The 27,600-nt window shown below is 39.0% G+C and overlaps 5 protein-coding genes across 8 annotated transcripts; 3 read left to right on the top strand and 2 right to left on the bottom strand.

Annotated features, from left to right (window-relative positions):
* The first annotated feature begins 297 nt into the window (after positions 1-297).
* LOC113504449 (germinal-center associated nuclear protein) lies at positions 298-2,491 on the top strand. The gene is made up of 7 exons (XM_026886734.1): positions 298-554; positions 650-811; positions 946-1,107; positions 1,406-1,675; positions 1,754-1,891; positions 1,978-2,167; positions 2,299-2,491. The coding sequence occupies exons 1-7, from the start codon at positions 439-441 to the stop codon at positions 2,398-2,400; spliced, it is 1,140 nt and encodes a 379-aa protein (XP_026742535.1). The 5' UTR covers positions 298-438; the 3' UTR covers positions 2,401-2,491.
* On the bottom strand, positions 2,481-11,299 carry LOC113504448 (transmembrane GTPase Marf). 2 transcript variants are annotated; one of them, XM_026886733.1, is made up of 16 exons: positions 11,156-11,299; positions 10,913-10,983; positions 10,003-10,317; positions 8,185-8,311; positions 7,940-8,102; positions 7,520-7,750; positions 7,269-7,376; positions 7,035-7,185; positions 6,757-6,920; positions 6,407-6,559; positions 5,822-6,029; positions 5,416-5,648; positions 5,041-5,214; positions 4,650-4,846; positions 4,112-4,329; positions 2,481-3,999 (listed from the first exon to the last, which is right to left on the bottom strand). In XM_026886733.1, the coding sequence occupies exons 3-15, from the start codon at positions 10,205-10,207 to the stop codon at positions 4,128-4,130; spliced, it is 2,316 nt and encodes a 771-aa protein (XP_026742534.1). In that variant the 5' UTR covers positions 10,208-10,317; positions 10,913-10,983; positions 11,156-11,299; the 3' UTR covers positions 2,481-3,999; positions 4,112-4,127. The 2 variants fall into 2 exon arrangements, with proteins under 2 accessions (XP_026742534.1, XP_026742533.1); XM_026886732.1 differs by lacking the exon at positions 10,913-10,983.
* A 503-nt stretch (positions 11,300-11,802) lies between these two features.
* LOC113504572 (B-cell CLL/lymphoma 7 protein family member A) lies at positions 11,803-13,528 on the top strand. The gene is made up of 3 exons (XM_026886941.1): positions 11,803-12,044; positions 12,121-12,305; positions 12,475-13,528. Exons 1-3 carry the CDS (start codon positions 11,956-11,958, stop codon positions 12,600-12,602), a joined length of 402 nt encoding a protein of 133 aa, XP_026742742.1. The 5' UTR covers positions 11,803-11,955; the 3' UTR covers positions 12,603-13,528.
* A 90-nt stretch (positions 13,529-13,618) lies between these two features.
* Positions 13,619-22,362, bottom strand: LOC113504567 (cilia- and flagella-associated protein 251-like). Of its 2 annotated transcripts, XM_026886931.1 has the most exons (17): positions 22,085-22,362; positions 21,461-21,607; positions 20,952-21,213; positions 20,528-20,646; positions 19,635-19,924; positions 18,975-19,126; positions 18,558-18,704; positions 18,164-18,272; positions 17,571-17,764; positions 16,937-17,088; positions 16,103-16,444; positions 15,656-15,892; positions 15,266-15,357; positions 14,762-14,996; positions 14,257-14,476; positions 13,899-14,008; positions 13,619-13,828 (listed from the first exon to the last, which is right to left on the bottom strand). In XM_026886931.1, the coding sequence occupies exons 1-17, from the start codon at positions 22,319-22,321 to the stop codon at positions 13,688-13,690; spliced, it is 3,186 nt and encodes a 1,061-aa protein (XP_026742732.1). In that variant the 5' UTR covers positions 22,322-22,362; the 3' UTR covers positions 13,619-13,687. The 2 variants fall into 2 exon arrangements, with proteins under 2 accessions (XP_026742732.1, XP_026742733.1); XM_026886932.1 differs by lacking the exon at positions 16,103-16,444.
* Positions 22,363-22,728: 366 nt separating this feature from the next.
* On the top strand, positions 22,729-27,564 carry LOC113504570 (matrix metalloproteinase-2-like). 2 transcript variants are annotated; one of them, XM_026886938.1, is made up of 10 exons: positions 22,729-22,879; positions 22,960-23,014; positions 23,445-23,603; positions 23,938-24,050; positions 24,344-24,505; positions 24,764-25,035; positions 25,451-25,623; positions 26,253-26,397; positions 26,658-26,918; positions 27,172-27,564. In XM_026886938.1, exons 1-10 carry the CDS (start codon positions 22,869-22,871, stop codon positions 27,321-27,323), a joined length of 1,503 nt encoding a protein of 500 aa, XP_026742739.1. In that variant the 5' UTR covers positions 22,729-22,868; the 3' UTR covers positions 27,324-27,564. The 2 variants fall into 2 exon arrangements, with proteins under 2 accessions (XP_026742739.1, XP_026742738.1); XM_026886937.1 differs by lacking the exon at positions 22,729-22,879 and having other exon boundaries at positions 22,886-23,014.
* Positions 27,565-27,600: the final 36 nt, after the last annotated feature.

Genomic DNA, 27,600 nt, shown 5'->3' with positions numbered 1-27,600 from the left:
AGTAAATAATTCTGTTACCTACAAAGTTTGCCCGATGCCCTGTTTGCCGGACATGTGGACGTACTCTTTGCAGTGCTCTAAATTAAAGGCATATTTTTTCATTTGCTTTGCACTCTGATCCTATAATTTTGCAAATAATTCAAACATTTCTGCTACCAGGTCTACTAAATAGTGACTAAATACGACGTCTATGCGTCCATGAGGCCGCACCTTAAAGTCGTTACTAACACAGGTATTAGCTGGGCCAATAGCCATCTGGTTAAACTCTTATTACCAAAATTTTGTTTTTCTTCTGGCAGATTTTGAGAAATGTCAAGAAAATGTCAACGGTTTGAGGAATATGTTATTGGCAAAATAATTTTGGATTTATTTAATATAATTTAAATTTTAAAAGCAAAACTCTGACAAATTATTTCTCTAGCATTTGATAACAATAAGATGATGTCTTCCTACTTTGATTTCTTTTGTAAAAATATAGAAAGCGCAGAGGATCAAAATACTGATCAAATCGTTGGAACTTGCAACTTAATGTGCCCTGAAGATGAAATAAACCTGTATGTTTAAGAAGTTACTTGCCATGTATTAATATCTTAGGCTATTGTTATCGTTATGAAATAATGTTCGTCAAGAAATAATGCTTATATTACAGGCGTGAGGTAGAACGTCTGGTTCACGTTCTAGAAGTATGGGGCATGGAGAGGAAGCTAGTGAAGAGCTATAGCCGGTCGGCGGCTGACTCCAACATGGCTGTCCCTCATCTGTTAAGGCCGTATGCTGTGCTCATCAATACTGTGCAGTTTCTGCTTCTTGAGTAGGTGCCAAACATGCTAATTCTCAAGCTAAGATTTTTAGTCTACCTAGAAATGAACTACTCTTTACTAACCGCTCCCCTTAATACATTTTGATGCAATCATTCAAACTCTTGACATGCTACATAATTTGCAGAATAACAAGAAGAAAGGATGTTCCTGCATCAGTTGTCTATGACTTTGTGGATGACCGTCTGAGGGCAGTGCGGCAAGACATGACAATACAGAGGCTGCCTCCAGAACAGTGTGTCAATCTCCTAGAACCCATGATCAGGTTCTATGTCTACTATAGTCATAAGTAAGTCTTATAGTATACACAACTTTTTCTGTGTAAGAAGACCCACTGCATTACAGGAATTCAAGAAACATTCAGACTTGCTGATTGAGGGACCTGTTTGAGTTTTTAATTTAAACTGGTTTACTATACTAGTCAGCATTTCTTTGCCCTTATTTTTAAAGGTGTCAAAATACATAATGTAATAGTATATTATTTGTATTATAATCACATGGACTAAGTGAAAAGTTATGTTAAAAATTACTTTGAAATCTTCTATTCCGAAGAATTTACACTAAACAGCTTTTTTTTTATATTTCAGGCTATCTAATCTACCTCTTAAAGACTATGATCCAGCTCTCAATAAAAAGTCATTGTTAGAATGTATGAAGTGGTACCTGTCCTCCTGTGACACGATAGATGAGAATAAAAAACTGGATGAATTATCAGGACTTTTATCTCATTTAGATTTAAATAGGAACACTAAACTTACCAATGATCGTGTGCTTATAGAAAGCCTGTATATAGTGTGCAATCTAAATGATCTACATCCATTGTATAGATATGTCCATCATTCAAAGCAATTAAGAAGGTGAGTATTTTAATATAAATACAACTTTATATTACATGTTCTTGACTAGTTGCTATAACTGTCTTAATCTTTTTTCAGAGAGCCAAAATTGCAGCTAGCCTATGAAATAGCCATTACCAATCTCCAGGGAAACTACATAAAAGTGTGCAGATTGTTAGACAAAGTGTGTCCTCTTACATACTGTGCCTTATTTACCTACTTACCGACATTACAAAGGTAATAGTTATATTATTTGTGTTACCCAACCACAGCTTGGCTGTAGAAGCAATACTTAAGATTTACTTATTTTGTTTTGATTACAGAAATGCCCTTGAAGTTTTGAGCCATGCATATAATAATAAACGCCTCACAATACCAAGTGAGGTTCTTGTGCACTGGCTACACTTTGCAGATGAGTTTGAAGCACAAGCGGTGTGTGCACACTATGGACTCAAAGTTGAAAAACATGCCGTGAGGTTTGACAAGACTGACTTTGCCGGGGATTCAACTCTAGTGAGTTTTAACTGTTTTAATTGTGATGTCAAGTTTGCTATCTAGAAATATGTAATTACTCATTTTAACTTTAAATATTAACAAAAGCACTTGAAAATATAAAAATATCTTAATACTGTATTTTGTTTCAGCACCAATTAAAACTGGATGATAACAAAAAGTTGGGAAGTCAATCAAACCAGAAATTTGAAATAAGTATAATAGATATATTTACATACACAACAAGTAAATAATTATATATTTATAGTTTGTTTTTAGAAACCAATTGTTAAGTTTGATCTCAGATATAGATATATCTACAATAAAACAATTATTATAAAGGAATCCTTTATTTGTTTTATTTACATAAGAAAATTCTCCTAATTATGCATTAACTAATTACAATGGACAACAAAATCTATCTAATATCAAATGGTTGCATGGCTCCCAAAGTCCAGTTCATTTAATTAGTATGCTGTGTACCTCCCTATACTTTGTAAGTATGCGTCGTAATAGTGACGTTAAACCCATTTTATTTTTATAGAACATTATGTAAGTTGCCAAAAATATTAAAGTTATACACAGTCAAAGAAATGCCATGCCAGTCATTTCAATTCTAGTATCTATTATCTACTAAAATGATAATTATCGAGACAATTATTTCATACTAGAGTTGGCATTTGAATGATCTATGAATGGTGTCATTTCTTTGGCTATATAAGAGTAAAGTAGTGAGAAAAGCGTAATATAACAGCTTTGCCTACAATATAACAGCCGAGAACCACACTCCACTTCATTACTACATCATAAATAAATTAATTCTTATATTGAAACAATTTCATTATATAATCCGCAATGTTGACCATGCTACACTTTTTATTAGATTTTTCTTGCCTTAACATGAGTTACCAATACACATAATAAATGCTCCATTCGTGAAACAAACACTGAGCGCAGTGCGTCAATGGATTCAAACAATTTTGTAACGAAAATGAGTAATATCACAGATCATAAAACATTGAGGGCGGCCGCATAGTCGATATTGCGGAGTTTCGATGTAGAAAATGTCGTTAATGGTAACTAATCAGATAGGATCACGTTAACACGAGGTCGTGGTTTAAAAAAATATAAATTAAAACCCAATAACTATCTAAGTAATACACTCGCAGTATAAATAGCCAACAGTTTTTAAAAATGGTTGTTAAAGCGTATATAGACAGCATAACCTCACGAATAAATGTTTCATAAGATGATCTCCATGTAGAATTTTTAATAATAACAATGTTATACAAATCTAGTTTACAAACATTATGTTTGTTAGATTTTACTGTTTCTTTTCATCCTTTGGTAGCACCGAGATGTTTAGTTCATACATAGGGGAAGGTAAACTTTAAAGAAAATTAAAAATTGTCAGGAACCATGTAAAAACTTAAATAAATTCAATGCAACAAATGAATACCATAACAAGTTTTTAGACGTACACCGTCTACGCGTGATTTCATTGTGATACAACACATAAAAACTGATAAATAACTTTAAAACAACAACAAAAGCTCTAATTTACAATAGAGGTATATCATTTAGCTATACATTGCCACGGGGCATGTTTACCTTCCTAGAGGCTGGTGGTCGGGGACTACACAGCTGTCATGTCGCCGCCGCGCGAGCACTCACTAGTATAATTTGATACGAGACCCGAACAGACGAATTCCTCTTAACAACAAGACTAACATAACGCGGTACACGCAGCGGCTGGCGGCGGCCGCGCCCGCGCTCCTTACTGCTGGCCTGCCTACACGCTGCGCCATGTGCCCATTGGCGATGACTGGCGATTGCGTATTTTGTACCTTTCACTGTAAGAATATTATAAATATTTCAATGCAGTTTCGAGGTAAATTTCATTTAACGTACCAGTACTTTCTAAGTTTTCTAACATTGATGAAGATGAAGGGTAAAATTAGTCACCTAATAAGTACGTTCCTTAGTTGTGCTTGAGGAAGGCGTCGTCGAAGAGCTCGAGCTCGTGCGACAGGTAGTTGGCCTTGTTGCGCAGCTTCTTGGCGGAGGTGGAGGCGCTGTCCAGCATCTTGATGGCTTCCTTGACCTCGCACAGCTCGGAGTCCATCTCTGTCGTCGCCTCGTCGATGAGCCGGCACAGGCGCGCGAACATCGTTGATAGTTCTCTGCGAAATATCACGTTTTAACGTATTTAAGTAAGAAATCCTGCGTTCATGAAACTGTATTTAAAAGAGCAAAAAGTGTAATTTAAGAGCCCAATTAGACTACAAACATTTTCTTTCAAAATTATTACAAAATAGATGACGTTTGAGCGATGTTTCCAGATCCCAATATAGTCTCCAAAACTCATAAATAACGTAGCTAATTATAAGTAAAAAAAATCTAGTCAGTAACATTCTGAGCTTACTGCAATGGCACAAATTAAAAAAAAAAAAAACTTTAATAAGTGTGCAGGCTTTTTATAAGAGTAATGCGGGGTACTCACTGCTGCACCTGGTGGCTGCAGTTGGCGGAGGTGAGGTCCACGATGAGGCGCAGCTTCTTGCTGGCGTGCGCCACGTACTGCTTCTTGAAGACGCGCTCCTGCGCCTTGGCCGTCCACGTCAGGCGCTCGTACGCGTACAGCGCGCCGTACACCACGCCCGTCACCGCCACTATCCGCCAGCCCACCGTCTTTAGTAACTGGAACACGTGGCAATATTGTTCTGTTACAAAGTGTGTTTCATTACTATTTACTCACTCTGCATAAAGAAAAGCGTCTAAGTTTTTTTTTTTCTAAAAAGTACAGTAATATACACAAAGAAATATTTTTTATCTGTTTAGTGTAGTCTCAGTAGAAGTTCTATTGAAAAGGCAAGTGTAAGCGTTGCGCATACCAGGCCGGACAGCAGCAGGCCGCCCATGGTCCCCTGCGAGGTGAGCGCCCCGAGCGCGAACTTGCTGAGCATGCCCCACTCCTCGGGCGACAGCCCCACGCCGCCCGCCAGCGCCGCCGCGCCCGCGCGCGACACCGTCGTGTCCGGCGCCAGCGGACTCACCGTGGCCGGGATCTGTACGGGGGCAACATTCGTTTAGTCAACTTTGTTTCAAAGGTTATTCATTAGTACACTCTTATTGCGTTGCTTTCATCTATGACTTTGTGACTTATGCTGGATATGCAAGCCGTAAAATGGCGATGTTCAATATATAAAAAAAATATGGCAAAAAAATAACTATAGTTTCTTCCAGGAATTTAGAAATATGATTTTTACCGGAGTATATTGTGGAGGGTTTTTGAGCGCGATTTTGTTGGTATTCTTCCCTTGGAAACGTTGTATGAGCGCAGTGATCCCATAGGAGAAGCGGAAGGAGAGGTCCTCCTGGAAGTCTGCGCACAGGTTGTCGCAGTTGAGGCGGTACAACACCTCGAAGGGCTGCTGGTGCGGTATGATGTACGTGGCCGCCGCCGCGCGCTTGTGCATCGGCAAGATGTTGTACATGCGGTCTGTGGGAGATAACAACGCTAGTTAATATAGCTTATTTTAAAAAATATTAATGATAAATTTAGAGATAATCGAAAAATAATGTCGCTATAGTGACTTCAGTCAAGCCAACAAATAGGAGTTCTTTCGTTGAGGGCCCAGTAAGTACTGTGTGAGTAATGCCCCTGCGTCATACCGGCCATCTCCTTCTGCGCCTGGTCCATCTCGTGTCCGATGTCTGCGGACAGGCGCTTCTTGAGCCTCTCGCCCAGCCCCTGCTCGACGTGTCGGTGCAGGGCCCGCTTGTACAGGTCCAGCGCGGCGCGCTCGGGCCGGAAGGCGCCCTCGTGCTCGTCCACGAGCGCGGACAGGCGCCTGATCTCCTGGCTCAGCGTCAGCGACACCTGCACGCAGGCGGTTCTTTTAAAACAACTAATTAACTCGTAACAAACTAAAATGGTTGATTCAAATCGAAAGACAATTTAAAACATGCCACTTGGCCCATTTGTTCACTATCATGCCTTGATGCAGTTAATTTTCCTTATTATCTACTCTGAACATTTGACACCTGGTCTGGATGCTCAAACAAAACTTAATAATAAGCAACAACTTGACAATGTTGCGTATGTGTTATAGTCAATTTAACTCATATATGCGCGCGACGTCGTTGGGTAGCCCTTGTAAATACACAGTGATGTTGTGTACTGACACAAATTTGATTTGTGTGTCACTGTCACAGAAATTAAAGCTTCTACACTTATCTGTACTTGTAAGTATGTACCTTGTGTTCGACGCTCTCCACCATGCGGTTGATCTTGTCCTTCATCTGGCGCGTGATGGTGGTGAGCTGGTCCTCGATGGCCGACAGCTGCTCGTGCAGTATACGCTGCTTCTCCACCTTCGACGCCTTCTGATCCGTCGCTGTGTTGTATATCTGTCACGAGTACATGATTTGTAAGTATCTTCATAACGTATATTTTTGATTTGCATTTAGTTTACTCTGTTAAGGTACAATATTTAATAAAATTATTTTTAGGATAGCGAAAATTCTTTCAGATAAGTAAATTTTCGTTTTTTTTTTCATTTATTCTGAATGTAGTATTCAGTCTGAATGATGTCGGCTTATCTTACGAGTTCGAGCGCGGCCATGACCTCCGCGGCGATGTTCTTCCCGCGTCGCGAGTGCTGCGCGAACTTGGTCCTGACGGCGGACTTGCTGATGCACTCCTCGAACTTGCGCTCGAAGTCCACGAACTCGAAGTACCGCACCTGGTGGCCCTCCGCCAGGATCGGTGCTGTGAGGGAACCGAGATTATAGCAACTAAGAGAATATATGAATAGGTTTTTCACAGTAAGTATTTTTGTTGGAAATAGAACTTGTTACTCAATGTTAATATCAAAGTACTTACACGAGACTGGCTTCTCCCTCTCTCGCATGCGCGTGAGCAGCGCCTCCTTGGCGGAGATGAAGAAGATGCGCTCCTCGGCCTCCTTGGGAGAGCACACGCGCAGCTCGCGCGACAGGAAGTCCACGCAGCGGTTCGCGTGTTGTGTGCGGACCTGGATACAAAACATCGTCATTTAATATAATAATAGTAAATATAATGTAATACATTACATTAGCAAGAGGTATCTCAACTTACTTGATCTAAATACTCGGGTTCGGACGCGGACGCGTCCCATCGGTTATTCAGTATAAATATGTTCGGTTGTGATATTTTTGTCGAAACTTTATGAAAGAAGTTTTTTTCCTGAAAGAGAAATATGCCTTTATTATTACTACGATAATCACAAATGTACCAAAGAGCTTGTATTAAATAAAGACAAAATTGAATCTGCTTTAACACAAGTTTGTTGTACGGTTGGAGTAGTATAAGTGCAGGGCGGTACTCACAGTGACCATGAGCGTGGACTCTGCGTTGGCGACGAGCACGAAGACGTCGGCGTCGAGGCAGTACTTGTCGATCCACTCGTCCAGGTTGGGCGTGACGTCGACGCCGGGGCTATCCACCAGCACGACGTCGTCCCGCAGCAGCGCGCACAGCTCGCGCGGCCAGTACACGTGCACCAGCGAGCACTCCTGCAGGCGCGACGCGCACAGCGCGTGGCCCAGCTGGCTCACCGACTGTGGACCACACGATACCACATTTATTGTTAAATGATGTAACAGTTTACTCACGCGTATTTATCAGGGGTGCAAGACTAGTTTCGGACCCAACCGGAGTCCTTAATCATGATCTGACGCGGCGGGATCGCACCACATTTGTTTCGATTCTTTGTATAAGGAGTTCTAACATTAGGGGTCGGGTCGTACCTGTACGTTAAGTTTCTCCTCGGAGCCTTCGGTCCGTAGGAACGACTCGTCAGTGTCGGAGCCCTCGACTTGCAGGAAACAGTTCGTGGTGTGCCCGATGCCGCTCGGCAGTATTTTGTCGTGCAACATAGCGTTTATAACCGTGCTTTTACCGTTACTTGTTCTGAAAATAATAATAATTACACGTGATAAAAAAAATCCTATTGAAAGTTCTACTGCCAAAAGTTATGGAAAATGTTTCTCACCGTCCAAAGAAGGCGACTTTCATGTGATCCCGCTTGAGTACTTCGCGTATAGCCTGAACCTTTGATACGTAAGCCTCCACGTTTGCGAGGTCCTGCGGCGTCGCAATCCCATTTTCGCCAGTAACAGCTGCAACACACACAAGTTTTAATAGACTAAAATTGAATGATGTTTTCATGTGCGTCGCGATAACGTGGAACTTGGAACAAGCCAATGACTCTCATATTACTTTGTAATTTTAACTTCGTATGATGTTATTGTAAATAATAAATAATATATGATATTTCTGGCTGGGCTGTTTTTTTATATCAATACACATGACTGTGCCATAACGTGGTAAGAGTAATAACATGGTAAGGTCAGGTTTTAAATTAAAACTTTCGCCTTGAAGCCTTATAGTCATATGACCTTCGGGGCTACGCCTAACGTAATGATCGGCTAAGACACCGCGTCGGTACGGCACCTACTGAACAACCCTAAAGACACGATCTTACACGCTAAATGTTTATTTAATATTTACTGAAGGACATTCATGAAAGCCAGGGAGTATTTCTGCCGTTTCGGTCCGACAAGCATTCTTTATGAGGCATTAGTCAGCAATCATGAATCAAGCGTGTTCCCTTCATTATTACGTACATTGTTGTGGCACCATGTACCTACATTTATTATGAAACTGTATTATACACACAAGTGATAGCTTTGTTGGATACATGCCAAGCTCAATTACTACAATATTGGTGATCGTGTTACTTCATAAATATGAAATATTTGTAAACTTTTTGTTGAATGGGGCGGTATATTTCATTTTCAAGAGAACATTATTGCACAGTGTAAAACGTCTTTAACGACACGTAAACTATACTAAAGGGACTTATTGTTTTGAACTTTTTGGCATTTTGAAACGTCATCATGTAAAGAGAACTGTCTCCTAAACAGTCACAGAAGTAAGGCACACGCATTAATGGCTTAAGTGTGATTTAAGTATTAAAGTGAAGATCTAGCCTACCATGAGGTATACACATCGCGACTTTAAATATACAGTAAAGTTAAAGTCAAATAAAGTAATAATTACCCTTTACTCTCTATAATACCCCAATACCATATTGTTATAGTAACGTATTCGAATAACAATACAAGTACATCACATATTTTAGTCTCCAAAGCATAATTAAACAATGAAATTGACCTTTATCCAAATTGTCGTCACGTCGGCACGCGACTTTTACGATGTGTGACCACAATGATACAAACTGATAAAGAAGATCTTATTGAGCAACTAGATAAGAGTGATATCAGTCAAATACTTTATACAAATGATTGAATACAAATAAAACTATATGGACAGGTAAGAAGCCAAAAAAATCTGCCACAATGAGCATTTTGCATAAAACCTAACATAATTGTACAGAAGAATGTAGTTGATCTCCAGATGTTGTTATGAAAAAAAACATGACTTCCATCATGATTGCCATAATAGAGCCAGTTTAAAATGATAAGAAATTACTGTATTGAATTAAATTGAATTTAGACAATGAAATATGTATAATAAGGTGTTTTAATTTTATTTCTATTTTTTAATATCAACTAAATTTTTCTTATGAATCAAAATTATACACTATTAGTTAGATAAGAAACCAATTTGGAACTGAAAAAGTTCAGTGTTTCTAAAGCAGGTCAAAAAATTAAGTCGTAGATTTTTTTTAAACCAAATATTTTTTAATGTAACAATAAAATTAATGTCAATTATTGGCCTGTACATGACAATTATAGCCTGTGTTGTTTATTTCTGTTACTTCTCACATAGATATTGCTGCACTTACCATGCATAAAAGTGACTGCATCCTTCACATAATCATCAATTTCCACAAATATATCATTGATCTTCTTTTTGGCCCTCACAAATATCTGAAGTGGCGAATCCACATTTAACATGTTCACGCGGACCGCCCCATTGTTCAGCATCGCAACGTTGTGGGGCCCGTCGCCAGCCATCATTGATATCGTACGGTTAACATACGCAGCCATACGGGAAGGAAATATTCACGGTTGTCGTTAGGTGGACCTTATGCCGGACAATGCCAACAATATAGTCACTGTATCACTTCTACAGTTATAACAATGCATGCACGGTAAAGCTGCAACAAAAATGTAACAAGGCGTAAACAAGTGCAAATAAATAAAAACACAGGACAGGTAAAATAAAAGATTACATATACCTATGATTAGCTCAAGTTGTAAGCTTCAATCCCAACCACTTAGATAATTTAATTTATTCTGGAGTAAAACTTTGTCAGAATTAGAAGTGTGTATTTATTCACTTTGCAGTGATTAAAACAGTATGTTCTTGAGATTAAAAAAATACTACGTAAATGATAAAACTTAGCTAGTAAATTACAAGATTTAGTTCAAATCAGAATATATGATATTATAAGAGAATGAAATATATACTTATAATTATTATTATGAAGTTCTCTCACATAACTTAAAGACTCGTTTGGTCTCGTTTTTTGAGTAGTTGACAGCATGCGGGAGTTGATTTGACAGACTATGTGTCTAAAGCTACTGGTGCAAAATACAAGCACCAGAAAACCTACTAGTGTTGAGGTTATGTTTGTGATCAAACTAAATTTAACAAACAGAGAGGTAGCATTGAAAAATAAAGTAAGGAAGTGCAGAATAAGCAGTACAACGGTAACAAGCATACATCGAAAGCATATAAGTAATTTGCACCTTATCGTCTCGTTGCATCATCGTAATCGATGCGCATCCCTGTAGTCCAAGCCGCGTGAAATTTGTATACACTTTAGCGATAATAATAGAAATAAATCATTATGAACAAAATACGATGAGACGTAAAACAACTGACAGCCGCTAAATATAAGTCAAAAATTGATTCATGACAAAATTTATAAATATACATTTTTGCGTGTACATTGCACTATCAGTATAACAGACCGAAATTATTTAACTTACCTGTGCATTAAAGCATCATAATGGATATATCACTCCTTGTTTAAATTTATATTCGGCAGATATTACCAATAAATTTTTTCATAGATTTTTTCCCTGTTTTCAATTTTCGATTTTCTCACTCCTAGAAATGTTCCGTTTTCTATTTCACTGTTTTTGCTCTGCTATTGGTTTAATCATTCTTGTCTTTATTTAGAACCAATCAAAAGGAAGAATGGTTATGCAAGCACGTACGTTTAGTTCTGTGCTGGACAGTTACGTAAAATCCAAAAGCATTTTTATGTGAAACAGTACAAAATGTTTGTATATTAATTATATTTGTGAAGAAAAAATATTTAGTCATACATTTAAGATGCTTCAAATTTTCGCAACAAAACGCATGCGTATTTTATGAGTTAAAGAGTGACTTTTTTTATTCATTTATTAAAAGTTTTCTTTGTGGAATTCATTTGCGTTTATTAAAGTATATTAATGTTTTATTCATGTCATCTATGTTACATGTTTAAGTTTTGTTTTTATTGTATAAATTTTATCATTATGAATTATATTTTATCACATCGCTTTAGATAGAATAATATTTAAAGTTAAACCTCGTTGTACCATGCTCGTGCATGAATAAACTAAACGTAAAATTATGTGAATGTCAACTTTACTACGCTAAGTCAATGGCGGATGAATAGGAAGTTTACGAAGAACGCCGCTTGTGAGAGTACTCAGTAGAAAGCACTCGGAAACAAATATTTTGCTGTGTAAAATTACTTCAACTTTATTTTTTCCTTAAATTCTAATTTAATACTTGGAAAATGTCCCGTTCTGTCCGTGCGGAAACAAGAAACCGTGTCAAAGATGATATCAAAAGAGTAATGCAAGCTGTGGAAAAAGTTCGCCATTGGTAAGTAAGATGGAAATGTGCAAATATTTTTATAAAGTTGTCAATGAATATTAAATAATTCTAAATCTATTTGTAGGGAGAAAAAATGGGTAACGATTGGAGAAACTACTATGAAAATTTACAAATGGGTTCCGATTTCTACAAATGAGCAAAAGAAGAAACACGCGGCTAAACGCGAAAATAAGGAGAACACATTGACACCGAAGAAAGTTCACGACTCCTCGAACTCCAACTTCGGCATGGCTGAAGATTCTAACACATGTGAGTAAAGATAATAATATTCAAATAATAGATACCTTTATTGATATTGCCTAAACTGGCAGAATTTTGTGGCAAAGCAAGTAGGTCAGGGTTCTAATCTGGGGGCATTATTGACCCTACATTTTTTTTTCAAAATAAATCTTTTGACTAATATCAATATCATTTCCAGGTTTCTCAACAGTGAGTGACTCCCAAGGGCCAACAGAGTTTAATTCAACAAACCTGAACTTCTCTGAAGACTCCAATTCTCAAAGTAGTGGTACCACAACACCAGCAAAGCGGTTAAAAACTGACTGAGCCTTGCCTAAGAAATGAGCCGGCAAGGTGCAAGCCCAGAGTTAGAGACTTACATTTATAATGGAACTGACATTATGAACCTTATGGTGTGTGCTGTGGGTGTGAGTGCATCATATGAGTTAGGATTTAGCATGAATAGCTACCACATTCAAGTGTTATACTTTTAATACATAAGAAAGTGTGTCTATGACTAATTAGTTTCAACATGTGTTCTAATTTCATTGCAGTTATTGCAACTAGAGTGATTTTTATTTTAAATATATTATTTTAATTTTCTTCCTTAGGTCAAGATCTATGACATATTGTAAATATTATTTTGGTTTCATAAAATGTGACTTAATTATAATAATGTAAATTATTTTATAAGTTTAACAAAATGATTGGGAATTGGTGTCTGCTAAATGTGATATTGTCACATAATGTTGTATTTGTATGTAAAAGAGTATTTAAGTATTATTGTGCAACAATATAATGACAGTACAAAACCCCTACAGAGGATTAAGTATTGTTGTGACCTAGAGATATGAAATCAACTTTTGTGTGTTGATGGTTCAACTCTTCATATATGTTAACATTGCATAATATGTATTGACTGCATTTGCAACTGGGCAGTACAGACTATAAGTTTGTATGAATGTAAGAAATAGGTTTTTGGAGTGCAAGCTGCAATGGCTGGGAGTGACTAGCCATTGTTGCCAGTTCAACCAAACACACCATGTTTAAGTGCATATGCTGACATGACCACATGTGCACAGCATAAACTCTAGTCTGAAACTGCTCCAATATGTTGCAGGTGTACCATAACTTTGTACTAAAGCCTTAGAATCACATTTTTTATGTTTATCGCTTATTTTGTACTATTAGCCCAATTAACAGACATAATATATACTTCTCGTAATAAATTGTCATGCATTATTTGTATGTCACTAATGTGATTATGCTTGCATAGGTCAAATCACCAATGGGGTAATTTAGTAAATTCCAAATGTTTTGTTTTATAAAAATAATGTGACAAATTGTTTTAAATGTTATTTTAATGTAATATATTATAATAAGGTAATAATAAACATACATAATTTATGAATTTAAAGGATTTTGTCATCTGAATCGACTGAGCTGAAGGTGTGCATGGAGGCCCACGACTCCACGCCGGAGTACGTGTCGGAGATGTTGTCCATTTCTTGGATGCCGATTATTTCCGTCGTGAAATCGCTGAATGTTATGTACTGCAACGAGAATTATTATTGTCACAAGTTCCTTTGCACCAAGTCCAATGATGCAAAAAATCCTATGTACCTCTGGTAGGAAAGAAAAGTCATTCTCGTTCAAAACGGCCCTATCCTCAAAACTGTGGCCGCACAGTACTGACAGTAGATACCAGCACAACTCACGAGAAAAACGTTCACCTGTAACATAAATCGATCAAGTTTATAAATTAACAACAGCTACATATTACTTAAATGCTAGGGTTTTTGCTAAAATACAAAACCAATCTATTTGCATTTGTAAATAGATAGCAGGCAATAAATATTTCCGCCACTGAAACAAGCACCATGAAATAAGCAGAGAACAAAATAGGATTACAAAGGCCTGAGGCATAATAGTTTCAAGTGTAGGTCTATTCACTAACATACTTAAGTTTGTATTAACTTGCCTTGAGAAGTAAGGATGTCGATGAGATCCTCTCGGCTCATGACGTAGCCCTCGTTACTGATGTTGGCGAAGTTCCGGAAGGCGAGTCTGAGGCGCTTGTAATGCTCGCCGAACGCCGGCCGGTGGTTCAGGTACAGCTTCACAAACTCCTCGAACTCGATTTCCGAGACAGGCGCTCGGTTAAACACTTTATACTTAGCTTCAACTATCAAGTTTTCCACCTGTTGAACTACAAAAATTAAAGGAACAGCTTCTGAAATTACGAACTAACTAAATCGACGTTGCTTATCAACGTCTGTATATGATACACTTTAATTCTTCCACATTAATTACGATTATGCCCCTGTTGAAATTTCCAAATCAAAGCCTCGCCTTTGAAGACGAGAAAGCGGAAAACCTAACCTAGAGTGTGCACATCGACCTTCCAGCCCAGTAGTACAGCAGAATAGACACGAAACATATTTGTATATAGGTACCATGATCCTCCATTGATACAGAGTACAGACCTCATATTCCGAGGGAAAGAATCCCAATGCCCTCATTAAATCGGGTAACGAGTCTATCGGTATATAATCTTTGACACGCCTCCTTGCTGGGGAGAAGGTGCCCTGGCATAATATCTGGATGTAGTAGAACAGATCTCTGATCTCTTGAAACAGCCAACCAGGGCGACCGCTGTCTATGAGACAATAATATGGATCCAGCTCTACCCCGCCACGTGCTGCGGCAACTTCCACGGCTCTGGGGAAATGAAGATAATGAATTATCTATTCGACTAACTAATTATAAGCTTACGTAGAGCTAAACTTTGAACGTATCGCCGGGGTTTGACAAACCTTGCTTGTCCTACATGGGGACCAAGGCTGCGACACGTCGCATGCCATGGGTTTGGCGTAGGCCTAGACTACTCGGTTATCCATGTTGTGACACATTACATTTTACGTAAAAGATATTGTGTGATTAAAAAAAACAAAAATAGGTAATAATTATGTGCATTATAGTTATAGTACCTGTAGTTAGCAACCCATTGAGTCATGGTAGTGTCCCTGACGCCAATAGTAAACAGCATCCCAAGGTCTTCACGGAAACACATTTTCTGAATCTGCAGAAAATATTTTAGTTCAAGGTATTTTATCGTTGTTTCGCGGGGGTTTTTACAAACATTCAAGTAACATGCATAAATACACACAGACTGAGGATAAGCATTCGTGAATACCAAAAACGTTTGTCCTGCACGGAGATTGTACCCGCGACACACGTCGCGCAGAGTGGGTTTGGCGTGGAGACCTCAACCACTCGGCTACCCGTTTAGGCAAAGTTGAGTTGAGTATAGGTATATCAAATTTCAAAATCGTGCAATCGTGGTAGTTATTCATTAATAGAATGGGGAAAAGTCCTACCCTAACAGGATGTCCTAGCATGCCAACGTGTTTCCAGGGATTACCGTCGAGTGGCATCTTCTGTAGACCTATAATGTCTTTCGCGGAGAAGAGTAAATATTGCGAGTTTTCTGGGTCTATATCCTTGCTGTCCTTCCTAGTGATCAATTGTACTTTACTGACAGGGAATTCGAATCGGGGTCCCAAAACAGTAGCCAGTGTCATAGTAGTCTCGTAGTTCACTATCTTGTACTTAAACTGGAAGAGAAAGGTTAAATCAATTGCTTAAATCCATCAACTCAAAACTCTATTTTGCACAATAAAACGCTAAGAAATATTATGAACTATTAAAATTGTTTCGTCTAGTAGGGGATGTGACCTATTCTGTGGTGCATAACTGCATACCTACGTTGAACTATATCATACAAGCTCAGTTTACGAAGAGAACGATGAATATAGAGAAAGCACCTCATCATTAGCTATCAGTATCATTGGCAAATCGGTTCTAAATTCTTCGGGATCCAAGTAACTAGGGGCAGGCCACACAATAGCTGACAGTGGTAGTGCACTCTGCTCGACTCGGTCAAGACTCAAGATTTCCAAATGCTCGTCGAAACTGGCTGCCACGTCATATTCTACCAAGCACCGATCTAACCCAGTGGACACAAGCTTGAAGTCTCCATTGGGGTTCTTAGCAGGCAGGAAAATCAGAGATGTGATTTCCTTATAATGTGCTCGATGTTTTCCAACGAATACCCACCGGAAATCAGTGCATAGATATTTGTAAACGCAGACCGACCTGCCGGCATTCTGTGGTAAATTGTACATCAATCAGTAAAGGAAACATTCACTGCGTAGAGAGAAAATAAGATTACTAAATGCTAAAGGAGTTAATAACATACATGGTTTTATAGCCATTATCGTGGGGGCGATTTATACAAAGGTTAAACGGTTTGGTAAGCTCAGGGTTAAGGAATCCGGTTGCGTCCGAAACTAGTCAGGCAGTCCCGATAAATACGTGTGAGTTCACAGTTGCATTTTTTAAGTTTATAATTATCATGGATTGAGAAATCAATCAGCTTGAAACGTAAATGAATAGACCTCATTTGTTTCAACAACGCAATCAAACACTTCGATGCTCGGAAGTGGACGACAGAAAATTCCAAGGACCAAAATTTAATTAAAATTAGAAAATTGGTTATTTATGTGAAAAAAAAACATTAACAAATTGAGTTTCTATGCAAAAACATTTTAGAACATAGGTATCTACAAGTCAAATCTCTTTCTAAAGTAAAAACTCACGGCCGTGGCTATTAAAAGCGAATCCGGACTAAAACTTATATGTTTAATGGCATCGTTGGTGTCGCCGAATGGTTTCGGTGTCAGGATTTCAATGGTTGAAGGGTCTAAAAATAACAACTGGCCTGTGTTCAGCCCACAGGCAAGGTGCAAACCTGTAATCAAATATATTAATTAAAATAGTACTATTCTAAATACTTACAGCCAATTCGACCTATTACGCACGGCACAGTGCCATATTACGATACTTTTCGATGTTTTTTTCGAAGTTTACAGGGACATTTAAATTGTGTCGAGAATATTTCAAGGGTGTGTTAAACCACGTCTCAGCTGTTTCCTGACAGTAAATCAACCATACTTTACGTAAATACGTGCCTACATCGTCGTCGCTATAAACCAGACGTTCTAAGTGGCACGCACATTTAGCGCCGCACGCACTTTACTGTGAGTTGCACTATCTATTTACAATATAACTTCAGAATTTAAAAACCCCTCATGATTTTTAAAGCTTTACATGGGTAACCCAGACAAAACTGAGCCTTGTTACCTATCCCTAAATGAACAATCTACTTTATTATAAATGAAAAATGAACATGATTTTATAAAAATATAAATCATTTTAAAAAGAGATCCTAACCTGATGGCGAATATTTAAGGTAAGTGACAGATAATTCAGGCACAGTGACTTCGTAGTTACAGTTGATAGAGTCATCGTCGGGCGGCACCACCACCGCGTACCGGCTCCTCAGGTCCAGCCTGGTGATCAGGCTGTGCTTGATGAAGTCGATGAGCTCCACCATGCCATCCGTGTAGCCGAGCACTGCGAACGGCCTGGCGACAACCCACCACACCTTATCAACGTTTTAATATCAAGATACGGTAGCACAGCCACAGGGGTGGTCAGACAGGAACCTCGTCGCCATGGATGAATTTTCCGAGTAGTGTCGGGCCTAGGGCGGAAAACATATGGAAGTGCTATAGGTTAACCGGGGATTTTTGTTCTGGGTTGCGTCCTTGATGGCCTCACGCGCTTGCGTTTAATACTCAAAAATGGGTTCATAGTCGTGCGGACAATGCCAAAAGAACGTGGCTAATATGAATATTGGAAATTTGGATTAATAACACATTGTGTATAGGAGTTTATATTAATTTGGTTGATTTTAAAAATTGCTCTTTATTTCGTAGCATATCAGACGCGGACGACTGTAGTAAGTAATACTATATTCTCACTTCTCGGGGTGCACGCTCATGCTGAGTATGGGAGATATCTTGCTGTCCAGCACGTTGGTGTACTTCTCCGTCACGAAGTCCACAAAGCCCACTCCCTGGTTCCACGTCGCTGTGAATAACAATTAGTGAATGCTAATACACCTATATTAAGATCTTCACGTCAAGTCCCAAAACGACATAATTCTTACAAGTTATATATTTAAATAAGCACATGTCATTAGTTTTTACCTAACTTTTTTCTAGCGGTTCGGATTTAATTTTACCTTTCGCTAAGTAAAGATAACCAGCACAGCGTTTCCTATACATCTGCCTAAATTTCTTCTTACTTAGTTATGGTCAATAGATAAACTCGATTCAAGAACAGCAACTGCTGATGTTTATTTAATAAACTTACTGACAATGAAGTCCCTGACGAGGAATGGCTTGCCGCTGGTGGTGGCGTCGGAAGGCAGGCGCATCTTGATAAGCTTCTGCTTCATTTCCCCTGTCTTTGGATCCTTCTCTACCTTAACTTTCTCCCAGCATGGACATGGCTTATTGCCTGCGGAGATTTGAAATAAATTAATTATTAAAAGAAGATAAAGTTCTGCTGTAAATACTAATACTAATACTGAGCGCATCTATGTCTTTATAAATATAAAACGTTGACTTCAGTGAGTAGGATGATTACTTATTTTCCATACATTGTCCTAGTTTTACAATGGGTATTATCTATACTTGTTATTATTATTACTACTTATGAAAACTCATCCGATCAATAGGACTCTGCCGTTTCGTCGGTCATTTTTAATTCTTATATCTATTTTCTTACACTTAGGGTCGAGTATCATGGTGCTCCGGGGAGATATGTTGAAGCTGAGACTCTTGACCTTGTCCACGTTGAGGCTATCCATCCAGTACAACAGTTTCAGCTGGTCGTCGTAGAAGCGGATCTCGCCGATACTGTTGCCCGTCACCAACAGACTATCAATCCAACAATAAACGGTCAAAACTTTTACAATGATTAATAATTTTTATTACTATAAATAAAAGGATAACACAACGTTATCCCTCTGAACTAGCTATTAATAACGTTAAACTATTTCATTTGAGCAGTCATCATAATTGGTAGCTTTGAAACAAATAGCAACCCATTACTGGTACATTAACCCAACATGCTGTCGGCGCCCTTGACTCCTACCACGACTCACGAGTCAGCGATCCCATGACTCTGACTTGGACAGTAAACCGTGATGATTTTGCCCAACGTATCCCAATCCATAGATTTAAGATTTAGTCATTAGCTTTCTGTCTACACCCTTTCCATTATTGTCACATCGCTCAATCATTTTCAACATGATAGACTTTATTATACAAAAGCATGTACCAAAAATATAGCTAAGTGTCTTAGTACTACTTTAAGATCTATAAAGATCGTGGCAAGATTCTTAAATCATCATAAAAACATATTTATTCGAGTCTTGTTACTAACCCGTCAACGTATTTAATAATATTTATCATCCTCCTCTCCAACCGCACAACTTTAATGAACCTTAAGCGGTCGATATCCAAAGGGGAGAAGTGCTTTTGGTACTCGATGGTGTACCCGTACACGATGACCAGGCCTCGGCTCGTGGACACCAGGATCTGCGCCGTGTTACTCGAGAACGTGAAGCACATGAGCTTCCCGCAGTCAGCGTGCTCATTACGGTCAGGTCTCCTTATTTTTATTTCGTAGTTGTCTGTTTCCTTAATGACCCCTCTCTCTAGGACTTTAATTTTCTGTAAATTAGTCAGCAAGGAGAGAGTTAATATAGGAGGCTAGACCTTCGTTATTCTATAAAAGCTGAAAACTTTCGGCCCGCGACTACGAATCTATTCGATTATGGTTACTCGGGTAGGTAACAGGTAGTAATAATGCGTGTATTTTTTGTTTATATTTACTTCCAGACATATTCAGAAATCACGCCCGTGCCAGCCACCTCTAAATCGTTATAAACTATTATCCCAGCAAACGCTGTTTTGCCATGAAGGAACAAAATAAAAAATTGTTGGCAGAAAAATAGATGTCTGATTCTCAGACTCAGTCTAGCCGTTCCAAGGAGTACAATAACGTGCACCATGATGACACGAGAATTTTATCATACAACAAAAAAACTTAATTTTATATTTTACTTGGGGACCTATAAAGAGGTTGCGTAGTCGCAAAGGTCTGGTCGTCTAGGGCTCTTGCTCTAATATAGATAAAGTATTCATACAGACATTAGCAAATGGACAAAAAGAAGATTCCCTTGCTATTAAACGAGTGGCACCTAGTGTACAGTGTTAGATGCAGCACAAGAGATAACCGTTTTATTTTAATAGATAAGATATTATTTAGTTTACCTTTGCACAACAAAGAAAAAAGCAAGTTCTCGTTAAGAGTAGAAATCGCTGCGTTCTGATAGGATTAAAACCCATTTGTATGACGGCATCTCGCAACAAATCATCTATTTCTGTAACCGCTGTAATATAATCTCACATTTATTGAGTTTCAATAATGATGAAAAAAATAGATAATCAAAATAAATATCTTGCAAAAAATATCCGAACTAGGGGCTAGCACTACCTCTTAGAGTAGTTTTGTATAAACCTTGTCGCTCTAACAGTTTTGAAAAATAGGCGCGTTGTGATCAGATTTAGAGTGTCGCCATTCCCGCTTCTGCAACTGCAAGTCTTACTAAAGGAGGTAGTAACAGGCCCTTCGTTCAACAATAAGCGTTAACTATTGAAGACTCAAGTAAAATAAAGATTCCAGAAATAATTTAACCATCTGGTGCTGTGTGTCCGAAAGACCATATCCACCAGTGAACTGTGACCTTCTCAGACGGATACGCCAAAGTTATCAGATACTTAGCGTCGTTACTCATGGCCACTTTGGCAATCCTAGTGGTACCATGCGGTGCGAAGATGGTTCTTTGAGGGAATAGGTCGCTACTGTCCCAAATAATAAGGACGTTTTCTGGCCCGGCGTCCGCGGTCACTAGCCACTTGCCATTCGCGTCTGCTGTGATACACGTGATCAAATGTCTCTGTAAGTTAAACTATACATAGATACAATTGTTTCATGGCTTGGACCTAAATATCACTAAAGCAAGTCCATCTGTGAACCCACTTTCAAAAAATTCATGTACTCTATTCCTCAAGAATTAGGTTGAGGGTACGTAAACGTGGGTAAACATTTAATTTAGTCGTAAACAGAACATTTTAATACTACAATTGTAGTAACAAGAACTTTTTATTTTCTGACATGATAATATAATGTTAACCAAAACTTACGTGTCCTTGCAAGAGCCACATCTTGTGAGTTGTCCAATTGTAGAGCACCCCGCAATTGGAGGCGGCGTAGAACATTATAGTGTTGCCCTTGTCATTCAGGTTGATGACGCCTACCTTGTGGTTGAAGCCGTTGATCCAACGCATTTTCTGAAAACGCCGTATTGAAATTCATTTCAATTTTTTTTTACGAAAATATACTTAATTTAAGAACAACAAGCGGACACAATTTTTACTGAATGAATTATTGTCTGACCGTCTTTGCTTATAGGCCATAATCTCTTCACACTACTTCACAGAACAAGGCTCTAATATGAGCAATACACGGGTCGATTTCGACAGGTATTTGAGGTTGACCGAGTAAGCAATCAGTCGCCCGCCGCATGATGGAGTGTTAAACGCACATTAATAAATACTTACTTCTTTTTTCTCCTTCTTTCTTAGAAGTCAGTTCTTTAAGCAATAGGATTTATTTATATTTTGAATACCTAACTAACTAGATATTTCAATTCCGTATTTCAATTTTTCCGTATTTCAAACTGTGTAAATGGGCTAGCGATGCCATAGGGCGAAAATGGACTCGTGTAAACCCCACTTAAGTTACGAAATAAGAAAGAAGATATTTACAAAGGGCGCAGGTTTCTTAGTCGGTGTATACTCGGCTGGTGTTTTCGTGCAAGGTTGAGAAAGACTTCCAAGTCCTGGCATTTCTGTCTCGGAGACTGACTTTCGTCCAAAGTTCATGTCCGGCATCGAAACAGATCGTTCCCCCTTGGACGTCGAAGCTCTGTGCTCGCATGATCCTTTTGCTTCTTTCATATCAGGTCTTTGGTCTAACTTCTCCTGATCCTTTAATGACCCCATTTCATACGTTTCTGTATAAAATATAACACCTCTGCACTCAGGTAATAAAATAATTACTGACAAGTTATATGTCAACTTTAGCAAATGATTAAAGCAATGACATAATAATTCGAGTCATCGTAGTCAACAAACAAATCAGTAAAAAGGTGTTCTTACTTAAAGTGTCATTCATTAGGTTAAACAAAGAGGTGCCTGTTTATTGTGAAACTTAAAATCTACATTTACATAAGTATAAATATCTCGTATAAATATAAAGTATAGCTATTATATAGTTCTAATAGAGCTTTAGAGCAATCATATTACTTCATGACTAAACGAAAACATAAAAAAATAGTAATTTTATAATGGGAGCAAACACCGACAAAGACATGTGTCTTTGAAAGTAGGTGTGTGCGGTATAATGCATTAATAAATACGTAGATATATATATTTATTAATATTTTGTGCAATCATCACGTAGTATGTACAAATATGTCTTCCCTCGAAGGTCGTTAACCAGTTCATACATCTGTAATGATTCACTATCGGGAGTCAAAGGTCAGGCAGAATGAAACACAAGTATTATCTCCGGCATATTTCCCTCATTCCTTTACAACGACGATGTATATCCAGTGGGTTTTGTTTGTGTTATGTTTCAGTGCAGTGTCTTGCAAGACCATCTACTTGGAGCTAAATCCACCATCACCGGAGCAGGCCAGTTTTATTTGAAATACTTGTTAATGTTAAGGCAAACTGTATTTTTTTAGCTTTACGAAAATTTATGATAACTAAGTAACCAAGCCCAGTTTTACAATTAACAAGACTTTAATAACAAGACTATTTATTTTAATAAATTGATAGTATTCGAACTTCATTTAGCTTTAATCTACAGTACTTACGTATACGCTATGTGAAAAAGTTTGTTTGCCTAGAACCAATTTGTGAGAGCTTTAGCAAAGACTGAATCATGCAGCATTTGTCGGTAACTGATAAACAAGGCTAAATCATTTAAAATTAAAGCCACCAACCAACTCTTGAAACTCAGAATAAAATTCAGAATTTAAATAAAACAGCCCACAGAAGACACCTAGCTGTGTGTAATTCTTATGTTGCAGTAACTATTGTAACTGTTTTTATTTCACAGCTGTCATTTCTAAAGAAGTATGGATACTTGCCGGAGGAGCAAAGCGACGGCGACGCGGACTTCGCGTACACGCCGCAGTCTGTCGCCGACGCGCTGAAGAAGATGCAAGCCTTCGCCGGCCTGCCGGAGACCGGCACACTCGACGAAAACACCAAAAAGGTAGCTCAAAGTAAAGGTTCAGTAAAACATCAGAAAAACCAAAAAATCAATAAATCCGTAAAATTCCGGTGAAGGTGGTAAAGACTAAATGTAGGTGCACATCTCAAAATACTTATGTACTTTATACTCAACGAGACATGATCTCATCAATATCAGTTTATCCATTCAGACGATATTTATACTCACAAAATACTGTGCGCTTTAAGATGAAGCCCACGCGGTGAGAGTCGCGGGCAACAAGTAGTATGACATAAATAGAGAGAGAATCCTTTCTGTTAATTACTTTATATAAAACAAATATCAAGTGGTTTTGAAACTTCCTGGAAATTTACAGCTTTTCAGAACAAAGCGGTGTGGCGTGAAAGATATTGAATCGTCTCCGTCGCCTGCAAGGAGTAAGAGATACATTTTACAACAAGCGTGGGATAAGAAACATATTACATACAGGTGTATTTTTTTCTTACCTATTTTTAAATGTCTTTCTTTAGTAAGGTTTTCATATATCCGAACGAGCATCAAAATTAAAATTCTGTACAAGGACTTAATGAAAATAAATTTCATCATATGAACCTTGTACTGACTTTTTACAAAAGCCCCGCGCTCAGAAAAGTGTTTAAGAAGCAAACTAAATGTGCAAGCCGAAGGAAGCTTTTACTAGCATTAAGCCGTTGTCGTATTTTTTTTTTATGGTATATGGTATATGGTATGGTATATGGTAACAACAGGTATAATAATTTCAGAGTGGTGAACGGGTCTAGCACGCTGGGCAAGACCCGCGTGGAGCAGCTGATGGAGGTGGGGCTGGAGATGTGGGCGCCACACGGTGGACTCACCTTCTCGCAAGTCGACTCCGGACCCGGCGATATTGAGGTCACCTTCGTGAGTGGAGACCACGGAGACGGGTTCGATCTACTTCAATTATTTACATAAATAGTAATAAATTTGTAGAATATTATTTCAGAACTCTTTGATTCGAAAGTTGTTTTTTAAATGAAGCTAATAAATGCCAGTATAAAACGGCATCATATTACTAATACTCCGCTAACAGACTGCTCGACTGTCCGTCTGCCTGCCACCAGTCGTGCGCGGGTCTGTTTTTGTAACCAAATGACAAAGTGGCCAACATATAATAACGTCCATTTCCTATCTGGTATAAATAGATTTCCATTTGACGGGCTTGGGCGCGTGGTAGCTCACGCGTTCCCTCCCCCTCACGGCGCGATGCACTTCGATGATGACGAGCTGTGGGGAGACAACCCTGAGGAGGACGAGGAGGACGTCACCGACTTCTTCGCGGTCGCGGTGCACGAGATCGGGCACGCGCTGGGCATGTCGCACTCCAACGTGAAGGCGTCCGTCATGTACCCCTACTACCAGGTGCCGGTCGAGAGATTGCACATGGATGATATACTGGGCATGCAGGAACTGTACTGTGAGTAACTTGAGCATTAGTACTCTGTGAATACACGTAACGAGGAAGTGCCACTGCACCAAGCAGGCAGGTAGGCAAGCAGGTTGAGGTCCCAACACCAAATCCACTGCACGAAACGTGTTGAGGGTTCAATTCATGCGCGAGACTAGCGTTTGTGATATCCACGAGTGCTTGACCTGAGTCTGGGTGTCTTTGAGCATGTGACATGAATGCTTGTGTAAAACCTGCCGCGACGGAACGATTGCAGGATCTTTCTAAGAGCAGAACTCGATTAAAAAAAATGTAAATATGTATTTTGTATCAGACATCGTTTTTAGGTTTCTTTGAAATACCTAGCAATCAGGAAGATACCTTTTTTTAATATGCTCGAATATTATGAATGAATTTATTTTGCCACACCACGATGTCCCCTTAGTAAAAGATCAGGAGGAGGTAGTGGAGAGTACGGAGAGCCCGGCGGTGTCGCTGGTGCCGCGCTTCACGAAGGCGGTCAGTGAAGAGGATGAGAACTACATGCCCGACCTCTGCATGACAAACTACGACACGCTGCAAGTCATACATGGCAAGATATTTGTGTTTGAGGAGGAGGTAAGCGGGATTTGCCTGTTTAGTGGATGGTGTGGATACCATGTAAAATTATAAAGTGAGATAAGAAAATGTTAGTGATCCACAGTACTTAGTACTTTAATATTAATAATTGTCTAACTTGAAAAATTCAATCGGTGGTGATAATTGGTAAAAAATCTGTAACAATTGCCAAACGAGATCACCATTGTCTTGTCTTAGCTTTAAATCGTTTCTGCCTAAGAAAGTTTGATGCCATATAAGTACGTAAATACATCAAAATGTTCATAAGTGTTAAGATGAAGGGCTAAAAGTGGCGTAGCTAGGGGGCGGAGGGGCGGTCCGCCAATGGCGCCAGTAACAAGGGTGCGGCAAAATTGAGAAAAAAAATATCATATACAATTTCGATGAATTTTGCGTGAACGAAACTTAAACAAAGAGGTGTAACTTTACTTCGTGACAAAGAATCCCGCCCCGGGCAACGGTGACCCTAGCTACGCCACTGCTAAAAGAGTTCCTAATGAAAAGTTTGCGGGGTAGTAGCGCCACTAGCAACGAACAGTGTCGCAACTAGCGCACCACAGTGGCGCCACAGTACAGCTTCTTCTCGCTAGTAATTAGAAGTCGAGCTCTTATTTTGAATTTGTTCTTAGTGGGTGTGGGTTCTTCGCGACAGAAACGAGATGGAAGATGGCTACCCTCAGCGCTTCCACGACGTGTTCCGCGGACTTCCTTCTGATGTTACCATCATCAAAACTATTTATGAGAAGCAAAATGGAAACATTGTCATATTTTCAGGCAAGTCAATCACCCTTACTAATATTTAGCAAATGTCCCATTAGGCGATCATTTCTGTTTCTGAGGATATTTTCTGATTCGGCAACCCCCAGAGAGCAAGCATATATCCCTTCATCTGAACCTCCAGATTTCTGTGTCGCGCGTTTTGTGGTTATCTCCTGGAGATATTGGAAAAGGCCTTCGCCCAGCTGTAGGAGAATTAGAGTTTTTTATTTATTTACTATGGTCGCCTAATTTTAAACCGCATCTAATTGTCGCAGGTCGGACATATTGGGAATTCGACACCTCATTTCGGGCCATAAAAGAAGGAACTCTATCGGATTACTCCATACCTGACCGGGTGTCGGAGCTGACGACGGTGTTCCTCTCGAATTACAACAACAAGACGTACCTGATCGAGGAGGAGCGGTACTGGCGGTATGACGAGCAGGCCAGCAGGATGGACCGCGGCTTCCCTAAGGAGATGTCCATGTGGAGGCTTGTACCGTACCCCGTAGATGCCGCCATTATATGGCAAGGAGGTTGGTTCATTATTTAGATATATATTTTTATATGTAGTTCAGAAACCTGTGCTCTATTACAGGGAATCCCTTCGTCTAGGATTCGGATAATAGTTCCTTATTTGCATTTCATGGGTGATCACTTTTATTCAATTTGGTAATCCTTGTCTTACTTGTACGGAACCAAGACTCGTGAGTCCGATTAGCACTTGACTAGTTTTCATTAAATTTTCGAACACTTTGAATCAATTCAAATAAAAGGTTTTGTTTCTAGACACATACTTCTTCCAAGGCCCACGATTCTGGCGGTTTGACAACGAGCTGGTGCAGGCCCACGAGTACTACCCGCTGCCGACGGCGCAGGTGTGGTTCAACTGCCAGTCCACCGCCGACATGGACCGCTATATCACTAACGATGGGCCCTGAGTGCCGGGGAATAGCTAATACTAACAAACATGTACTGAGTGACACTCACACAAGTGTCTTCCTTGAGTATCGGGCTTTTTATGTGTAACGTAGAGGCATTTTAGAACTCCACTAAGCACAGGGCTGTTCTTGACTACCGCTTTTCTTGACTATCAGTGACCATATTTTTGTTATTAACCCAGCCAATATGTCCGCCTTGCAATTTTTATAATAAATCAATAAAATAAAAAAAAACACTCAATCAGCAAGTTTTTCATTAAAAATATATCACTTTATT

This window comes from Trichoplusia ni, chromosome 22 (genome assembly GCF_003590095.1).
Source record: "Trichoplusia ni isolate ovarian cell line Hi5 chromosome 22, tn1, whole genome shotgun sequence".
NCBI lineage: Eukaryota > Metazoa > Arthropoda > Insecta > Lepidoptera > Noctuidae > Trichoplusia > Trichoplusia ni.
The sequence above is the reverse complement of the archived record's forward strand: the minus strand, read 5'-3'. Positions and strand labels throughout refer to the sequence as shown.